Source organism: Hipposideros armiger, unplaced genomic scaffold, assembly GCF_001890085.2.
Source record: "Hipposideros armiger isolate ML-2016 unplaced genomic scaffold, ASM189008v1 scaffold_43, whole genome shotgun sequence".
NCBI lineage: Eukaryota > Metazoa > Chordata > Mammalia > Chiroptera > Hipposideridae > Hipposideros > Hipposideros armiger.
In genome coordinates this window covers 2,872,268-2,892,281 of record NW_017731393.1, presented here as the reverse complement: position 1 = coordinate 2,892,281, position 20,014 = coordinate 2,872,268, and the positions used below count along the sequence as shown (strand labels likewise).

General features: G+C 46.4%; 1 protein-coding gene across 8 annotated transcripts in view; it reads left to right on the top strand.

Moving 5' to 3' along the window:
• PPP2R5C (protein phosphatase 2 regulatory subunit B'gamma) overlaps positions 1–20,014 on the top strand; it is a 151,421-nt gene that overhangs the window by 76,163 nt on the left and 55,244 nt on the right. For all 8 annotated transcript variants that reach the window (XM_019639288.1, XM_019639290.1, XM_019639287.1 and 5 more), the window contains one exon: positions 15,904–16,103. In XM_019639288.1, coding sequence (XP_019494833.1) covers positions 15,904–16,103 — 200 coding nt within the window. The remainder of the gene's footprint in view (positions 1–15,903; positions 16,104–20,014) is intronic.

Here is a 20,014-nt window from a genome sequence, read left to right as displayed (position 1 = left end):
TTCCTCTCCCGGAACCGCGGCTGGCATAGTAGCCTCTGGGAAAAGGGCCCTGACACAGCCTCATAGAGCCAGAAAGAACCTCACTTTTCAGATGTGTAAACTGAGGCCCCAAAATATCAAGCAACCGGTCACAGCTGGGTCACAGCAGTCTGCTTGCTGCTTTCCAGTGTTATTTATCTTCTTACCCATAAGAGCTTCTAGCTACCACCACCCCCCACCCCCAAAGAAAAAAACAAACAAAACCCCAGCTCCACCATAACCCTTTATAAGCCTTTCAAACTTTAAGGATATTTTTTCATTCACGTCTAGTTATGCCACAAATTGATAGTACCAAAACGTCCGTGAATTCGTCGGAGAGATTGGCTCCTCTGTGACCTCGCAGACACATGTGTGATAATTGGATTTGGGTTCCCTCAGCCTCTCTCTACCAACATTAAAGGGCTGTCCTTGCGCCACAGCGTTCTCTGCTGATCTAACAACAGACCGCGGTCGGTGTGCCGTTTGCCAGCACATCCACGTAATTGCATTACGCACAGCCAGACGCCACCAAACTCAGGTTCTGCCTTGTCCTGGGTACCACCTAGCTGCTGCGTACCTTAGTGGCCTGCGTGGAGATGCCTGGAGAGGATGAAACCAGCGTTGCTTCCACAATGGATGTTTTTGCAAGGATAGAAGCGTAAACAAGGTTGAGTGATAGAAGCTAACAAGTCTGCTGGCGTCCGGTTAGCGGAAAACAAAAGCCAGGCGCCTTTATTGAGAACAGACTATTTCAGATGTTACTCTGAGCACATCATAGCTGCTCATTCACAGCAGCCCCACTACTTATCCCCGTTTTCCAGTTGGGGAAACTGAGGCCCAAAGAGAGAAAATACTCTGCCCAAGGTCACTCAAGTAATAACACATGGAGCTGGGGTTCCAACCCAGGTATTCCCACCCTCCACCCAAGTTCTAACCACCTTCCTTCTGCTGCTGTCTGTGTCTCGGGGGCTTTATAAATATTTGCTACGTGAAGGATACAGAGTCTGAAACGAAGGGGCAGCTGCACCTAGCAATGGCCACAAAGTGCCACGAGCATAAGCTGTTTTGATTTAACCATAAAACTTGGACCATAAAGAACAAGTTTTTGAAAGTACCTCGTACAGAGACGTAGAATTTAGAGGACTAGCCAATGGCAGGTCCCCCAAATGGCACCAGCTCAGATCACCAGGAAGCAGCGTCCCGCGAGTGCCCTCCATGTCCAGACAGATATGGCCACTGGTGGGTGCGCCACCGTGGTGTTCCTTTTGTAATAAAACCCTCTGCTTTCAAACGCAGAGAGCAGTCGAGAATAAAGGTTCCAGGGGGCAGGCTGGGATGTGTCTGCCCAGGGGGGACCCTTTGAGACCAAGATGGGCGAGCGACCTAGAGGCTGGGACCTCGGAGTCCCCGGGACCTGCCTGGCTTAGGTTGGAAGGAAGAGCACCCCCGTCCTGTCCTGGCATGCGGTGCCCGCCCTGAGGCTGCAGCTGCCCTGTGAACATCTCTTGTTTGGTTTTTGGCACCGCCTGGAAGTCAGCACTGCCGGCCAGCCTGCAGTGGGGCCTCTTGCCCTCCCCGCAGGAGAGGGGAGCTCCCCTTCCCAGGTCCAGGGGGCTCACTTAGGCCCCCGCGGAGGCCCCGTTGCACCGGCTGACTTAACCCTGCAGCCTCAAGGAGGCCAGAATTGAAGGGAAGTGTAGCTGTACATGAGTCACAGCTTAATCTCCGCTTCCGGTGCAATTTGGATCAAATATGTAGGGAAGGATCAGCCACGCTTTTTTCAGCACATACAAAACAGTTGAGTGTCTCATGTTTTAACTAATAATAAAAACATCAACTATTAAGGTGGCATATTCTCCAGGGAAGTGGGCCTTTTGGTCAGCTCCTTGGATAATGTGCTGAACGTATTACAGGGAGCATGATGTAATCGGGCCCTTTTAGAAAGTGGCAATGGTGCGTGTCATCCCCGGCCAGTCCTCAGTGCACGCTTTCCTCCTGTAACGAGGAAGGAGACGGGCCCATTGGCTCCAGACTGGTCGCCTTGCTCAGTGGTCTGCGTTGTGTGGTGGTGGTGGGGGGGGCACCTCTGGAGAGTTTTCTGGAGAGATGGGGGTGAGCCTGGCTCTTGGCCTCCGGCTGTGCACTCCATCCAAGTCCCACCTCAACTCGCTGCCTCAGAGCCATGGCGTCCCTTGTGACAGGGATGTGGGGAGACACAGGTTGCAAAACGGTGTCACTGCTAATTACCCCTGCCACCCAGCTGTAAAGGGGCCACTCAGGAGGTGCAGGCGTGGGAGTGCGCGTGGTGCTGGGTGTCACCCGGGATTACGCTCCAGTTTCACAGACTTGGGCCCAGGCCCCTGGCGGGTCACACCTGCCAGGCACAGGGGACAGACCTGCCAGAGCACAGCCGGTCTTCCTACTGAGCAGCCTTCCAGCTTTTCTGTCTACTTGTTTCCCGGCTCTGAGCTAAAAGCTTTCTCTTTATAATTAAAGCATTACCTGAGACATTGAAGTTACAGGTGTGCACTGTGTGGCTTCCCGTTTCATTTATGCCTCAGGACCCTTTCTTGCCCTCCTTACTGGGCATCCCACCCAGCCCGGCCTGAGGGCCACCTGTGTAGCAAGCGATGCCCCTGCCCTGCAGGCAGAAACCCCTATAATGAACACCTGCGGTTCCGTCCTCGTCGGCATCATTAGTGTATGTGACACATTTGTTGCACACCTGTCATTTGCTGGGATACAGTGGAGGTGGAGGATGCCACACCCCCTCTGTGCCTTCTTCCCGAATAGCAGCCAGGTTACAGTGAGAGTCCTCTGTCAGAGCAGGTCGTGGAGCCCGGGGAAGCCTCGTGCAGTCCCCCGAGGCCATCGGCCACGCTCTGCCATCAGGGCCGCTGCTCCCTTGGAGACAGGAAGAGCTAGCATTCCTCTTTATTGGCTTGTGACTTTCTGATGACCAGGTGTGATGAAGGCTTGAACCCAGCAGGGGTTAATATTAACACAATTAATACTGATCCTCGAGGGGCAGGCGGTGGGCATGTGTGGAGATGCTGGCAGGGGGGGACTAGAAGGGTCCAGCGGAGGGTGGACACGCGCACACACACACACCCGGTCTCTGATTTCATCGTTCCCGTGTTGCGTGCTGCCTATGTCACGTTAGGGCCCTGAGTCCCAGCGCTGTGTCTGAAGGTCCTGGCGCCCACGCCCTGAGGCTGGTTTGCGGTGCTGTCCACTGATCGTTCCCGCTGCAGCTCTGCACCAGACGTCACGTGTGAAGAGCCCCAAGTTCGTCATAAGCAAGTTCATGCCCAGAAAGAACCACTCATATGTATCTATTTGAGACACAGAGAAAGGGAGTAGAGATCATAAAATAGAAAGTGAAAAGTGTGTATACATTTTCAGTGCATCCTTCTCGTAACTCTGCACTGTTCTCTCTGACATGTTAAAAGTCCTGAAATCTGCAGTTTCTTGTTTGTCACACATGATAAAAACAGTTACTTTTCCTGAAAGGGTACCTGTCCTAGTGCTTGAGATAAATGAGCTACTGTGTGATGGAGCTCTTGGTCACCAGGTGCAGTAGATTCTTTTATGGTTACTATTTCGCCAAAGAGGCTCACCTGAGTAGAAGATGAAGTGATATGGACGCCTCCCCAGGCGCTGAACATTTGCTCATTTACAAGGCTCTAGAACTAGGTTCTTAAGCAGGAAATGTGGCTGCTGTCAACAAACCGGCTGTGTGGGAGTTTAGATTTTTATTCCTAGGAGCTCGACTTGTCTCAATCTCTCCTTAGAAGGAAGCCAAGGCTTCAGATTCAACTAAGATCTTTTGAGTTCCTCTTACTCATCACCTGTCCCAGGAGGTGGGGACACAGTCCTGAGTATACCTGTGTGTCCACAGAGGTCCTACAGCTAAAGTAACTTGACGCTTGTAATGATGTCATGGTTGCTCTCTGTTCTTAGTCAGGTGGAGTCTAGACTAGAAGCCGCTTGTTTCTCCCACGACTCTTCCTTCACTGGAAAACTCGCTTGCCTTAATGAAGAGCTTTTCCAGGGAAGCTGGTCTCTCCTGAGTTTCACTGTGTCTCAGCCTGACCACGCCGCCTCGCCGCCCGCCCCCACTGCCTTCCCACCGGGTCCCTGGCGTGGCTGCCAGTTCCAAGGGGCGAAGGGCGGAAATGAGCTAGACCTTGGCTCCAACCCCTGCTTTTGAAATGAAAAGATCTGCCTTATAAAATTGCACTGCGATTTCATGAGAAAGGGATGGTGGGTGGGGGTCGCTGGTGGAAAGTTGTGAGGACTTTGAATATTACCCCTTTCTTTGTATGCAAATGAAGGTGGGCTGAAGGACCAGAATCCAGAAAAACCAAAGTGGGGGGGGGGCCTCAGTGTCAGAGGGAGGGGCGGGGAGCAGCTCAGGGTTGCGAGGAAACCACTTGGCTGTGGGCACTACACAAGATCTGCTTGTCCTGAGCAGACTTCACCCAGACAGGAGGGTAGAAGCTGGGTGCCTGTGAATAACACACCAGTGAACTAAGTGGGATGTTAAAGGGAACGTCCCTAATGGATTTTGCCGGTTGTCTCCAGCAAAAGATGTTTAAAGCTAAACTGTCCACATAGAAACTTCTGGCCAGCCTCACATTATTACCAAATTTCTGTCCAAATTAGCTTAGCAGACAGGACTTTGATTTTGCCTGAGCCCTGGGTTCTGACAACAGAGGTGCCGCACGCTGCTCGCCTATTTCTCTTGGAACACCACCAAACAGAAGGGTCGATGGCAGGTAGACAGTACTCGGCGTTCTTAAACAAACGGACACTCAGCATAGTGACGTTGCCCGTCAGTCCCGTCTGCCTAGGTCACCAGTGTCACTGCATCTCCTTGATATTAGGTAATACACAGAGCATGGGGGGCGAGGGAGGGTGGTGCACAGTGGCTCTACTTAATAAAACCGTATCTACTGCCGAGACACCTGACCAGAGGCGCAGCAGGCATGCTGAAGTAAACCACCACGTCTCATCGGGTCCCAGGTGCTGCGAGCATGGGGCAAGCCGTTTTATAAGGAATACCAAGAAAGGAAGCGGGAGCCCATCAGCGGAAAGATGCAGCTGGATTTGGGGATGTTCATTTGGAGAGCAGATACATTAGGATGGACAAACTGTGATCCTTAGATTTTCACACTGAGAACTGCATTGTTATTTGGAAAATCATCAACCAAATTAGGAACAGCTTAGAGGATTAACCCCATGTTGAAATTGCGTAAGTGCTAAGGGCCAGGGTACAAGTTAGTCTTACCGCTTCATCTACATAGAAGTGAATATCTCATGCAGTCACGTTCATCAGGCTTCTGAAGTGTAGAAGTTTGGATTTATAGAGTAAGAGATCATTGTTACCACATGTGGTCCCTGACAAGCCAGCTCCCTGAGGGACCAGAGCGCGGGGCTCATGGTGGCCTGAGAAGACTGAGAAATTGGTTTCATAGACAAGCCTTCTCTTTTGAGGTAGATCTTCCTGCTTCTATTATATTAATTTCAGTCCGTGTCACTTCTGAAGAGGTCTTTCTTACTCCCAGATCAAGTTGTATCACTCATCTGTTTAAAAGCCCTCTGTGATTCAGATCTCTCTACACCCAGGACTATCCACATTTTTCTATCAAAGTCCCTCTGACTAAGAGATTCCAGAGTACCGAAATGCCTGCCCTGTGCAGCTCCTTTGAAGACCTTGATTTTATCTTGAGTATGTGTAGACTGCATTCTACTCTGATACATGTGGCATTATTTTCATATAAATACATTTTAAGTTATGGTACTTTCCACTTAAATTACCCGACTTTCTTTCCTTCAGGTTGATTTGTTCACTCAACAGATATCTGAGGCCCCACTGTGTGCTCAGCCAGTTTTAGATACAGAGGATAAAGACGTGAACAAAACAAAGTCCCTTCTCTGAAAATGTATGGTTAAGGGTCCAGTGTGATTAATTTAGGGTTTGTGAAATGTGATCGGTGGTGTCCTGATTTAAGGTTCTGTCTTTTGGGGGGAAGTTGATTTTCCAGGAAAATGCACCCTATTTAATTTGCCCTGTAACTTCCAGGCCCTCTGATCTGAGAAGTGGGCACCTATACATAAAGCCTTCCCCTTGAGCAGGGACCTAGGCCTCCTTGACCTGATGTGGTTCCTGCTCTCCCTCCAAGACCAAGCTTAAGTTCCCCCAGAAAACCTGCCCTCAGCCTGCATCCCTGTCCCCATCATACCTCACATGTCTCGGTCATAGCTCTTCACACTTCTCACGTGTTTTAGTTGTGGTTTCTCTTTTAGACCAAGTACAGTTACCCCCACCCCTACTTATCCACAGGGAATGTGTGCCAAGACCCTCCCCCAGTGGATGCCTAAAACCACAGACAGTACCAAACCCTCTATATACTATGTTGTTTCCTACACATACAGACCTAGAATAAAGCTTGATTTATAACTTAGGCACAGGAAGAGATTACTAATAATAATAAAGTAGAACAATTATAACAACGTCCTGTAATAAAAGTTACGTGAATGTGGCCTCTTCTCTCAAAGTGCTGTTTTGTGCTCCCCCTTCTTGTGATGCTGTGAGCGATGGAATGTCTGTGCAGTGAGGTGGGGTGAGGTGGAGTGGGCATTGTGACGGCATGCTGGGCACCACGGCAGTCCGTCTGGTAACCAAGACGGCCACCAAGTGACTAACGGGCAGGGAGCCTGTGGGGACGCTGGGCAAAGGGGTCAGTCATGTCCTGGGCGCACAGGGTGGGGCAGTGCAAGATTGTATCACCACTCAGAATGGCGTGATTTAAAACTTAGGAATTGTTTATTTCTGGAATTTTCCCATTTAATATTTTTGGACTGCACTTGACCACACGTAACTGAAACAGCGGATTGGGGGGCATACTATATCCTGTTTTATCTCTGTGTTGTCAGTGCCTACCACAGTGCCTGGCATGTATGTGTTGGATAAATTGTTTAATTAATCCCTTGTGATACAGTCTCCATTGTCAAGGTCAGAATCTACTCTTTTTTTTTTTTTTTTTTTTTTTTTTTTTAGCTGAGCCATCCTGCCACCTGTTGGCAGCTCAGCTCAGGCTGTGAATCGAACTGGTGACCCTGTTGCTCAGAGCTTTTTTTTTTTTTTTAAGATTTTTATTGGGGAATTGGGGGATGGGAACTGTGTTGGGGAATCGGGGAAGGGAAACAGACAAGTTGCTGTCCTTTTGTTCTTCAGTCTAGTTGTGGAGGACATTGCTTCACTGGCCCAAGTTGGCACCATCACTGTGCTTTTCCCGGGTGAGGCAGATCAGTCGCTGGCTTCTGGACAGCCACTCACTGCGGCTGCTGGCCGCTCACGCTAGCTGCTGGCTACACACCGTAGCCCATGGCAACCCACTGCCACAGGGGCTGCAGCCTACACCGTCGCTGGCGACTCATGGCAGCCCAGTTCCAGGTTGAGCTGTTGTTCAGCATCTTAGCTGTGGAGGGCAGTGTCACTGGCCCTCATATATGGGATCCAAACCAGGGCCCTCTGGCGTCCCAAGCCAGTTCTTAACCAACGGCCACTCGGCCGGCCCGAGAGCTCCCACTCTTGAGTGAGCTCTTAACCAACTGAAGCCACTCGGCCGGCCAGAATCTACTCTTTGAGACCTCGGTATTTACTCGTATTCACCATTCACACCGTGTTCTTTAGAGCTGATAGACAAGTCATACCACCATTTATGTTACACATTTGGGATCATAATTGCTGATCTTTTCTGAGAGAAGGAGAGGAGAGGGAGAAACTATATAAATAGAAAAGAATTAGAAATCACTTAGAACTTCATCTTGATTGGGAAATTTTTTCAATTAAAAGATACCCAGAGCTTAAATTCTTCAACATAAACAATATGTAGAGGAACATTAGAAAATGTGTTGGGATTGTGTGTGTGTGTGTGTGTGTGTGTGTGTGTGTGTGTGTGTGTCCATGTGTCTGTATGTGTGTGTGCGCGTGTCTGTGCGTGTGAGTAGCATATATGTGTGTGTATCTATGCAGGTGTGTGTGCATTTTCCACCCAACTAAATCAAGGTTAGTTTGCAGGTTTTCGGGGTTGGTTCATCTAAAACATTGAGGGAAAGACTTACATATGTACACATGCCTGGAATGTGTGCACAGGGCAGCTCTGGGGACACCAGCGGGCAACAGTGGCTGCCTTTGGGAGGAGAAAGGGTCTTTTCTTTTTCTTTCACTATATGTGTATATTCTGTAGCCTTCTTAATTTGAAATATAACTTCATACAGAAGCATATAAAACAGATACAAAGCATAATGAATAATTATAAAACAACTAGTCACTTACCCACCACCCCAACCTGGCAGGTCCTGTGCAGGTTTTAGGGATGTCTGTTTCCATGCTTTATAAACGTGAAATCATGCTGAATTAATCCTTTTTATTTCCCCTCTCTCACTCAGCAGTGTTTTGTAAGATTTATTTTATCCTCCTGTGTGCACTGTGTGTTCTATCCACTCATCTCCGTGGTTTGGGGATGTTATGTAACTTCCACTACTGCTGGGCATTTGGGCTGCTGGTCCTGCTGTGAACGCTCCTTCACGTATGTTGTGGTGCCTGTGGGGATGAGCCTGCTTGCATTCCATGCCCAGAATGCAGGCCCCAACTCATGGGCAAGCGTGTGTGCCATGCACTTGATGAAGCCTCACCCGCAGCCCGCTGGCCGAGTGTGAGAACCCAGCTCTGCGCCTCCTCCCAGCACTTGTGTCCTCAGACTAGTGAATGGTTGTCGAGCTGCTGGGCATCTTAACGGTGTCTCGTTATGCTTTCGGTTTGCATTTCTCTGGTTATTAATAAGCAATGATCCTTTCATATGTGGGTAGCCTCTTGGGATGTTATGTGAGGTGCCTGGTTAAGACTTTTACCTACTTTTCTGTTGGTACTCTGGATTTTTCTTACTGATTTATTGGAATTGTTAATATATTCTGGACATGAGTCCATTGGTTATCTGTAGTCAAATAGTTCCCCTACTCTGTGGCTTGTCTTGCATTCTGGGTGGTGTCTTAATGAAGAAAAATACCTGATTTTGTGTGGTTCAATTTATCAGTCTTTTAATGATTACTCTTTTTTATGTCTTAAGAAGTCCATTTCTCCCCCTTTCTCTACATAAGGTATTCTTCTGTATTATTTTCTAAATGCATCAGAACTTTGTCCCTCAGATTTAACTCCTAACTCTCCAGCTTATTTTTTTTCCACATAAAGATATTTTTATATAACTAAATACTTTTAAAAAGCAATGGCTTAGTTATTTTTTATTTCTGTATATAATGTGACCCAATTTCCCCTTCTTCCCTCCCTCCCTCCCTTTCTCCTTTCCTTCCTTCCTTCCCCGGGGTCCCTACTTGTCCCAGTACAGTGTGTTTAAAAGCAGGCCTTTCTTCACTGGTCTCTAGCCCAGTTGTCATAACCAGGTGCCCACATCCGCACAGGCCTGTCCTGGACTCTATTCTCTGGCGTCTCAGGCTTTGGCTGCTTTCGTTAAGGAAGCTGTACAGTCAGCCTGGGTTTCTGGGACAGCGAATCCCCACCCTGTTGTTCTTCTCCAAGGGTCCTGGTTAGTGCCGACCCTTTGCATTTCCATGTACAGTTGGGAATTCACGTATCCAGCTCCACAGCCTCTGCCGAGATGGGCTGAGGTAGCACTGAATGTGTAGGTCATTTCCGTAATCTGCTGAATGTTGTCCAGTCCTGACGAAAGCATCAGACTCGGTGATGAACCAGTGAGAGCTTCCCTTCGAGAGGGGGAGACACGTCCGTCTGGGGGAGGGGACAGAGGCGTCCCTTGGGGGCAGGGCAGAGGTGAAGGGTGCTGCTGTCACCACTCCCTTGCAGCGTTGCTCTGGCAAGAGAAAGAACAGAGTCGGCATTTGCAGGTGAAAGGACGCAGGTGAAAGGACGGTGCACACAGGAAACCAAAGGGATTTACAGGTATGTTATTAGAATTTATGAGTCAAGCAAGCTAGCTAGTTACAAAAGCACTACCCAAATCACTTCTGCATCGCAGCAGCAGTTACAACGCTATCTTTTTAAAGATACTGTTTATAGTAGCATCAGAACATAACGAACACCTAAGAATAAACCTTTAAAAATGATGTAATAAGGAAAACTTGGGTAATCAGAGAAATATTCCATTCACAGATGGGAGGACTCCTATTGCAAAGACTTCCATTCTCCCCAAATCGAAGTGGAATATTTAAAGGGCTACGAATAGCCGAGACACCGAGCCGATCGATCAAGGTGAAGGGCTGGCTCTGCAGAATGTAGGTCTCATCCTAAGGCCCTGAACTAAGACTGTGGTGTGGGTGTGGTGACAGGCGACAGAAGAGCCCCACATCTGCGGACGCTTAATGTAGGACAGAAGGGACACAGGAAGCATTGGGGCAACATGTCATTTCAGAAAACACTGCTGAACTTCTGTTTTCTTAGTGCGGGGAGCTTGCCATCTGCCAGGTTTCCTCGTATAGGAAGTAGAGCTTAAGTGGAATTGAGTACATATTAATGAAGAATCCCAAATATACACCAAATTGTTAGTAGTGGGTTTAATATTCCTGCTGACTTTGCACTGAGAATAAATGACTAGAAAAACAAGATGATGCCATAGCTGAAGGTTCGGCTCTTTGCTTTTGGAGAAATTGCTCATTTGTTGCTGTTTTGCCTGAGGTATGTCTTATGGTGGGCTCACAACGTGTGTATTTTTGTAGACGCTCATGGACCCCCTGCCGCTAAGAAAACGGAGTGAACACTCAGAGAGCTGGGGTGACATGTGGTCTCTCCTTGAAAACCAAGCTGCTTCAGCTGCTTAGCGAGTGTTGTGTGACTGACCGGAAGTAGTTCTCGCGAGCGCGTCTGGGGACGTCTTTTGAGTTGGACATTCTTTGGCCTGTAGTTTCTGCTGCTCTGTCTCTGTTTCATTGGAGTCGCAGTTATTTGGGAAAAGCCCTCATCTCCGTACCAGGAAGGCCTTGTTCTGCTGTCCTCGGTGGCCGTCGCGCAGAAAGTCAGTCCTTTTTGTATACTGGAGTATTTCTTTTCACCCCCAAGACTTGTCGTGTGGAAGTGGGCTTGGCTTTTTTAATTCTTTTTCTATCACAGAGTTCACATGATGCCTCTGTGCGTGTAGCGACAATTTAGTACTCAGCCTTAGCACATCCTACGAGTTGGTGGTTCAAATGTATTCTGTCCCGTCTCGCAGTCCCTGCTGTAGCTGAGGGAACACATTCACAGCGTGGGTGGAGCTAGCTGGACAGTGGTTAGCCAGCTGTTTTAGGATGCCCTGGGGAAAGCCTGCAGGCTCCTTGTTGCCTAGCAGAGCCCACAGAGCCACCCCTCCATTGGGTACCAATTTGTGGGTTAAATATTAGCACCTCCTATTTTATTATTCTTTGTAGGAGAAGAAAACATAAGTGAAAGCTCTGTTACGGCCTTGGGTAACCCCCGGGGCTCGCCCCCACTTTGAGGTCAGGGGGCCGTGCACCAAGTCCATTCCGTATAGCGTGTAAGGATTCCGCCTCCCTCCCTGTGGGACCAGGAGCACCCACCAAGCCAGAAAGGGTGCCCCACCTGCTCTAATGGCAACCTTCATGAAGCACGTCTATCCATCATGTACTAACTACAGGCTTCCCTTTAGTAAATGTGTTTTTGGAAGAGGAACACGCCCATTCTTATCTCCGCCTCCTCTGTGTTATTGCATTATGCCGTGGTCGTGCCTTCTCCCCTCTCCCCCTGCAGGCTTTGCATGAGCTTGCCCATGCATTTTGCTCCTGATGTCGTTAGGATTTACCTTAACGTAATTGGGAAGCAGCCCAAGTTCACATAGCAAATTCGTGAAAATACGGGTGGAGCGGTGCTAAAAAGATTTATACACACACGAGGTGCTTGTGATATTGCTTGTGTAGAAGAAGATTCTTATCACTCTCAACTTTAAAAATAATAAAAGGAAGCATTAGCAAACATTAAGAATGTTCTCCAGCCTAGATCAGCAGTTTTGACGTAGTGTCAGGCTATTTGGTGGTGTCACAGGACTTCTCCTGGCAGGTGACCTTTTTACACCCTTTCTAGTTAAAGAGCCCTGTCATCGGGCAACTCCAACAGGCTGCACTTGAGTTTTGTCTGATTTGTGCTGTTAAGTTGATATTCTCTGTCGGGATCAAGATATATTCATTAATAGGTTCAGAAACCAGTGTTGTCAGTTATTAGTCTGTGTACAATTCAAAATTAAAGTAAGCCACTGTCATGCATGGGCAGAATTCAAAATCCATTATTATTATTTCTGTTCTGCTTCATAGAAGTAATTATAAGATTTGGGTCAAACCTTAAGGTCATGGTTTATTACTTAAGAGTCAGGCAGCCTTATACCAAGCACCTGAAGTGTAGTCTACCCACAGTGTCAGCCCTGGTTAGTTTTTAACATTTGGCTTATATTACATGGATAATCAGAAGAGTAAAGTACAGGCTATAGCCTGTCATACCTTTTTTCATCTTTCAAGATTAGCAGTGCTAATTTATTTTCTAAATACAAAAGTAACTCATTTATACTGTTAAAAAATCAATACAAAAAGGCATAAAGCACATTCTTCCACCACCTCCACTCATTTTTATTCCCCAGGCGTGCAGTCCTCTTAACACAGCAGAAAATAAAGACCTTTTCATTATGTTAACCAGTAAGCAGCTTAATTAACTTGCATTCAGAAAACATGGAAATATTTTTTTTTTTTTTTTAGCTGAGCCATCCTGCTACCTGCTGGCAGCTCAGCGGCTGCTCAGCTCGGGCTGGACTCGAACCGCTGTTGCTCAAAGCTCAAACTCTTGAGCGAGCTCTTAACCAACTGAGCCACTCAGCCGGCCCAAAACATGGAAATATTTGATAGGGACTAAGGATGCAATATTTTTATTGTCGTACTCAATTTCATGGTTATCGTACAGAATTTTTTAAAAACAGTGAAATTATTTTAAAAATAGCCAAATGAAGTTTTAAAAAGTAAAGAGCTCATGAGATTATAATCATAAACTTTATAAACTATAAACAAAAATAGTACTTTAACACCTTAACTGTATGGAACTCTGCAAGAATTGACATAATTTCCAGAAAGTTGAGGTTTTCTTGCCTTTTAGAGGAATTTTAGATACAAATTTTATGAAAAAAAGATTTTACTCTCCTCTTCCTTCTTAATCATAATAGATTTGTTTTTGTGTTTTGGTGACAGTTTTCTGAATGTCAGTTACTGTACTGTTTTAAAAGTGAGCAGTGTTTTGGGGCCTTTTGATGTATAGAAGATTTCTTTGACACCACCCCAGATGTCCCCAGCCCCCGTCTGTGTCTTGATACCCTTGTGTTAAGAGTACATTATACAGTCACATCTGTGCTGTGCCACCTCCCGCGTGGTGGCCGTGGGCAAGGCGTTTTAGCGCTCGGCGTCTGTCCTCATCTCCACCTGGTCCAACCGTGCCCGCCCAGCACTGTGCTTTCAAGGGTTCATGAGGAGGTGTGCTTAGTGGGGTTACCTGGCACTTCTTAGAAGCCATGCTGAGTAGGTCCTGAGTGAAGGGTGTCAGGGTGGCCCTTAGGGGAAACGGGGGCATCTTAGTTCTCTGCAGTGCCGAACGTGAGCATGCCCAAAGGTCCCAAATGTGTAAGCTGTGGCTCTGTGACTGCCAAAAGAGCTCAAATGAGGTGATCCCGGCAAAGCAGAGGGAGGTCAAAGGGCGTAGACACGAGGGCTGGAGTCAGGCGACAAGGCAGTCCAGAAAATGACAGCTTTTCATCGGAAAGGCTGGATGTTTGAATGTTAGGAGACCCAAACACTGCAATGACCATTACTCGTTTAAAAGGCCTGAGCAGTCACTGAGTAACCACAGTGTTTGTGAGTCACATTTTGGTTTCCATGGTCCTCTAAGTGTCCTGCAGGCACTTACCCCCTTACCCACACCCCTGCATGCAGCACAGGAACCAGGGGGACCTCCGTTCCCCACAAAGTGGGTCGATTCAGGTTTGGGCATCGAGGACAGAGGGAGCTGGAGAACAGTCACCTGGCACCTGCCCTCCAAAAGAATCTCATGGAGGAAGAAGTAGTAAACTAGCTAGCTCCCTGTCGAAAGCAACAGGAAGTGCTAACTAGCCAGCTCAGAGAGGCGCATCTCCTCTAACTCGGAAGTGAGAACCCAGAACAGGAAGTGGACAGGTAGGAGCAGGAAGAGCAAGAAGAACGGGGAGGACTGTCCGGAGAAGGAGGCAGTGAGCATGCGCAGGTGAAAGCAGGAAAGCGCAAGGGCTGAGGAGGCGCCCGGGTGCAGGCTGGTGAGGGGTGGGGGCATCACTCCGCAAAACCGGGTAGGACCCCAGAGAGCTTTTGTGTATGTGGGTTTAGCTACCGACATTAACCACATTTGAAATTAAACCACACACACAAAAATTAAGTATTATTAATTACTAAAATAGCAAACCTATTACACGTTAACAGAAATAACATACAGTTGTGAAAATAGCCATGTTTCTTAAAACAAAAACAAATTTAATGAGCGGGTGGCATTGTTTTATATTGTTGCAAGTCTCTCTAACGCCTGGGTTCTTGGAGATGGCCAGGCTTCCCTGCCTGCTTGCACGTTCAGCCTGCCGCCACACGTTATGGCTGAGGTTCAGGAAGACATGGTTGGGAGGCGGAAGAGCATCTTAACAGCCTTTGGGTCATTGTGGACGTTTTCTTTGCTGTTACACCAAAACTTAACAGATGGGCAGCTTCTTGAAGGAATCTGCGTGTGGCATCTGAAACCATTATCAGTAAGCCGCCTGTGCGTTTTATTCCACTACAACCCAGAGACGACCTTGCCCTTTGAAGTGCTTCTTTGTCCTTGAGTGATTGTAACACTGTGTATTCATCACTTGGAAAATACTGGTCCCTGAGTTCCTGGGACATTTGTAAATCATGAACACGTTTCAGTATATTTATCAATAAATCTCGTCGTTAGCATCGCCCCAATCTCTTCCTCGTCCTGGGGAAGCTGCCAAGCTCACACTGGCAGATAGAAGCTTCCTGAGCTTCCCGGAATTCTGGAAAGGCGTACAGTTCCATTACTTCCCAGCCCTTCACTAACCCTCTAAACCTGTTTCTTAATCTTGTTGTATTGTCATAAAGATGACATGAAAAAAAATGTGTCTAAAGCGTTTAGGATGGCGCCTAGCCCAGGTAAGCACTCAGTAAAAAATAGTAGTGGTTATCAGTGCTTTCTGTACTGCTGTCATCATACGTAATGTGTGATGACCCAACTCCAAATGGGAATGGAAGGTGCTTTGTGGAGCAGCAGGGATTTGTAAAGGCTCATTTTGGCAAGCTTCAGACTCCCCTGTGCGTTTACAGCGCTAGCAGACCTGCGGGGACATCCTTCCCCCGACCTTTGCTTGCCTTGCCTGTACCTGTGATCTCGGTTGTCATGTTGGTGTGAGTGTCCGTGGCCCTCACCCCAGGCCGGGGCCTGTGACTTGTCTCTTGTTCCGTTGCCCACACGGTGCTGGCATGTGATTACTGGCTCTCAGATAATATTTACTGAATGAACACATTTAGAAGGAATTTATTCTGAACCCCTCTCGACGTAGTCTCAAGAGTTAAGCAGTATAGAAACTATCATATGAAGCATGTGTTCTGAGCAGTGACTAGTGTTTTTTTCCTTTTCATTTTCTTTAAGGAATGTTTAACCTCTAGTCACCCCTACTCCATCCTTTTTTTTTCTTGAATGTCTATTAATTCAAAATAAAAATAGTAGAAGGCTTTAAAGTGTTTTCACAATTGGGGATGAAGCATTTTTGTGATGAGTCTTCTTTGCTTTCTGCTTTTCAGATGTTCCTCCTGCTGATCAAGAGAAGCTTTTTATCCAGAAGTTACGTCAGTGTTGTGTCCTCTTTGACTTTGTTTCCGATCCACTAAGTGACCTAAAGTGGAAGGAAGTAAAACGAGCTGCTTTAAGTGAGATGGTAGAATATATCACCCATAATCGGAATGTGATCACAGAGCCTATTTACCCAGAAGTAGTGCATATGGTAAGTGATGATAGCTTCACCAGCATGTCCCAACCCTGAGGTACAGCCAGCACTCGGAGAGTCTAGAATAAGCTGAGACATTTGAGCCTAACACAACACTTCCCACGAAAAAAATCTTCCTGTTCCAAAATCTGTACTTGTGCCTTGAAGAATGAAAATCTTTGTAATGTGTCCTGGATTATAGTGATGATAACAGTGAGGGAACTTGAGTGCCTTCTGGGGACCAGTTGAAGCATTAACTTGTTTAATTCTTACAAGTAGCCTATGGGGTAGAGATGTTAGAACTTTTATTTGTACTTATCCTCTTTAAATTGGTTTGTTTAAATATACATTAATATAATAATGCTCATACATAATATAGAAGTAAACATGTTGTCCACACATGTACAGGAGGGTGGAGTGAAAATAATGATGGGGCCAAGCTGGTGTCAGGACGGTCCATCCTGATTGGCAGAGCCTGTTGTCAATGCAGGTATCAGGACACACCTAACTCTGTCATCCTGCTGTTAGCTCATTGTTGGTTTCATTCAGGGCCCGAATCTCAGTCCTCTTGCGTCTCATGCTTTACAGCCCGTTTCCAGGTCCTTTGCAGGCTCTCACTGTGACCTCAGTTGGTACCACCTGGAAACATGCGATGCCTAAAGTTACTAAAACTCTTACTGTTTGACACTTAGCTCCAGTTTTCTGCTGCGTTTTTTTTTTTAATTGTTGATGTTTTATCTGCCTTTGAAATTAGTACTCCCCAGTTACTAGGGAGTCCTTGTTGTTTAGTATAAAATTTAAATCCTGATTTTCATTGAACTCCTTAAGTTGCTGATTTTATTCCCCCAAAGCTATATATTTCAGAATTGACTTGTCTACCTAAAATATGTTTATTTCTCACTTTAGTATGTTTGCTTTGGAAAAAGAAGATGGAAGTAATGGTCTTGTATAATTCACAATCTGTTGTGTCAGGAGTTGAGATCAACTTGATTGTTTTAATTTATTATTATTAACTCTTAAAGTTCAGAATTTACCTCGTGTGGTCATCCTAGGGGTGCAGGGCCACATAGGGCCCTTCCCCAGACTCACACCTGAAGAATAGCCGTAGGCACACACACTGAGCAGTAAATACTCTAACACTTTACCCATTCACATTAAGGAAAATTGGGGGAATATCTTTTTTTCTCTCCTTAATTTCAACTCTCAATTCCTTTGGAAGACCTCCAAACCCCAGGACCACAAAAGTCTCTAATATTTTATCCAAATACTTTCATAATTTTTTTGTTTGCAATACATTATAATCTTCCTGAACTTGTTGTATGGTTCAGGGTAGGGATAAAACTTTACTATCTTCTAAAATGATGGAAAAATCATGTATTGAATATTCCGTTTCCCCCATTGATTTTAAATGCTTTTTATTATATATTACATTTATTTTTAAATTAAATTAACATATATTAAAGGTATAAACACATCAACTTATTCTATATTAAATCACATGTATGGAAGGGTTTCTGTTTATAAGGAGCCTTGGCTGCTGGCAGACCCTGAGTCCCGCTCTTAACCCTAGAGGGGAGAGTGCAGAGAACAAGACTTCAGTTGGCCTGGTTTGGATCAAATGCCTGCCCTTGACCCAGCGTGGCCCACCTGCTTGAATCAGCCTGTCGCTTGCATTTATTTCACAATAGCAGTGTGCATTCGCAGAACCACTTAGGATGTTTAAAGCCCTTACAACTTCTTTTTTTATTAAATAATTACTACTTCTCAAAAAGAATAATTATTTTCTTTAAAAATCATGACCTCTCCTCTCCCTGTCAAAATCGTGTCCAAACTAGACATGATCGTGTCACTTTGCTGTCCTAACTTTGTTCCCCACCTTGAAGCTCAGGCCAGCCTTCAGTGTTGGACAGCTTGGCCTCTAAAGCACTTAGCAGACTCTGAGCATCCACTGTGGGCCAGACACCTTGTCAGGTGAGGAGACGGGGTGGTGAGCCCGATTTCTGCCGTCCCGAAACTTTCCTGTGGAGGACAGGCGTCAAGTAATGTGATGTGCATTGTTGTAGGTTATGGTAATGCTGTGAAGGGAAGTATAGCGAGTGGATACAGATGCAAGACTCCATATGGCCAGGTGGTGGGAGGAAGGTGCAGAGAGAACTCTGTGTGTGGTGACTTAGACTGTCCTGTGAAGCTAGGTGCACAGGAGGTGCTTTCTGTGTCACCAAGAGAACAGACGACAGTCACTGTTTGCTCTGACTGTAGGGGGTGAGGAGAGAGCACAAACAGCCTTTGCCTTATCTCGAGTTTGTCTGAATCTTTGGGGTGCAGGGAGGAGTGGCGGGCAGATAGGATGTCTGGGTTCACTTGCTGTTGTTTTGTTCTGGAGACACAGGGCATTGGTGAAAGGTACAATGACAAAGAAAGAGTGTGGTGGGGGTGGTCCTGACCTCTCAGAGGTAGAGTGGCTGCAGAATTCGAGCGTCCAACAGAAGGCATCCATCCCAAGCAGTGCCTGGACCCAGCATGGCAAGTGGAAAAGAGGAGGGCCCTTCATGGCTCCATTCAGGGGCCCTGATGTGCTTGCCACTGACCCAGCACCTGGCGGCTTGCTTGAAGGATTGCTGGGGGGCGGTGTGTATGTGTGTGTTGTCATAGTATTTTTTGAGACATTAATTTCCATTTACTTTGAAGAATCCAAAGCTTGAAAGAATTATACTCCTTATGCTTGCTTCTTTCAAATAGATTCCCTATTAGACTGGACTACGATATGGTTTTTTAACAGATTTAGAGAGAGAATTCACATATCATGCAATTCACCCACTTAAAATGCACAATTCTGTGGTTTTTAATACATTTATAAGATTGTGCAGCCATTATCACATCTAATGTCATAATATTTTCATCCCCTTAAAAGAAACCCTATACCCCTTAACAGGCTCTGCCGGCCCTCCCTGACCCCTCCCCCCAGCCCCTGGCGACCACTAACCTCCTTTCTGTCTCTAGATTTGCCCAACCTGGACAATTCTTAGAAATGGAACTATGCAATCTGTGGCCTTCTTTCGCTTAGATAATGTTTTCAAGGGTTATCCATGTTGCAGCGTGTATCGGAGCTTCTTTCCATTGCTAAGTAATGTTCCATTACATGGTCGTAGACCACACTCGATTTATCCATCCATCTGGTGATGGACATTTGGGTTATTCCTGCTGCTTGGCAGTTGTGAATAATGCTGCTGTGAGCATTCGTGTACAAGCCTTGGTGTGCATATGTGTTTCCATTTCTCCTGAGTATTTACCTAGGAGCGGAACTGCTGGGTTACATGTTAAATCTGCGTGTTTAATGTTTGAGGACCTGCCAGGCTGTTTCCCACAGCGGCCACTCCATTTCACATCCCCACAGTTGTGTGAGGGCTCTGGTTTCTCCACGTACTCGCCACACGTGTGATGGTCTGTCTTTTTAATGACAGCTGTCCTCATGGTTGTGAAGTGGTGTTTCTCTGTGGTTTGACTTTGCATTCCCTCATGACTGTATGTTTTTATACATTATAGACTTCAGTCCTAGAATTTAACAGCCATACAGATCACCTAGCCCGACCTCTTTATCTTCCAGATTAAAAAAACTTAGGTTCAGGAGACGAGGATGAAACGATGAAAAGGAGCAGTACCTGGAGGGAAACTCCTGGCATCTCTATTCTCAGGCCTAAATGACATAAACTCCATGATCTCTTCATTTCAATCATTTTTAAAAATATAACCAGCCATCTGTTTTTTTTTAATTAAATTACCTAGTTAATCTTTTTTTCAGACATTGGCATTTTTCTCATATCAGTTAAAACGCTGATAGCAAAACCAAGGAGCCACTTATTTCACGGAATGCCAGTTTTACTTGAAGAATGACTGACAAACTGGTTATTCAGACTTGAACATTTAGCAAG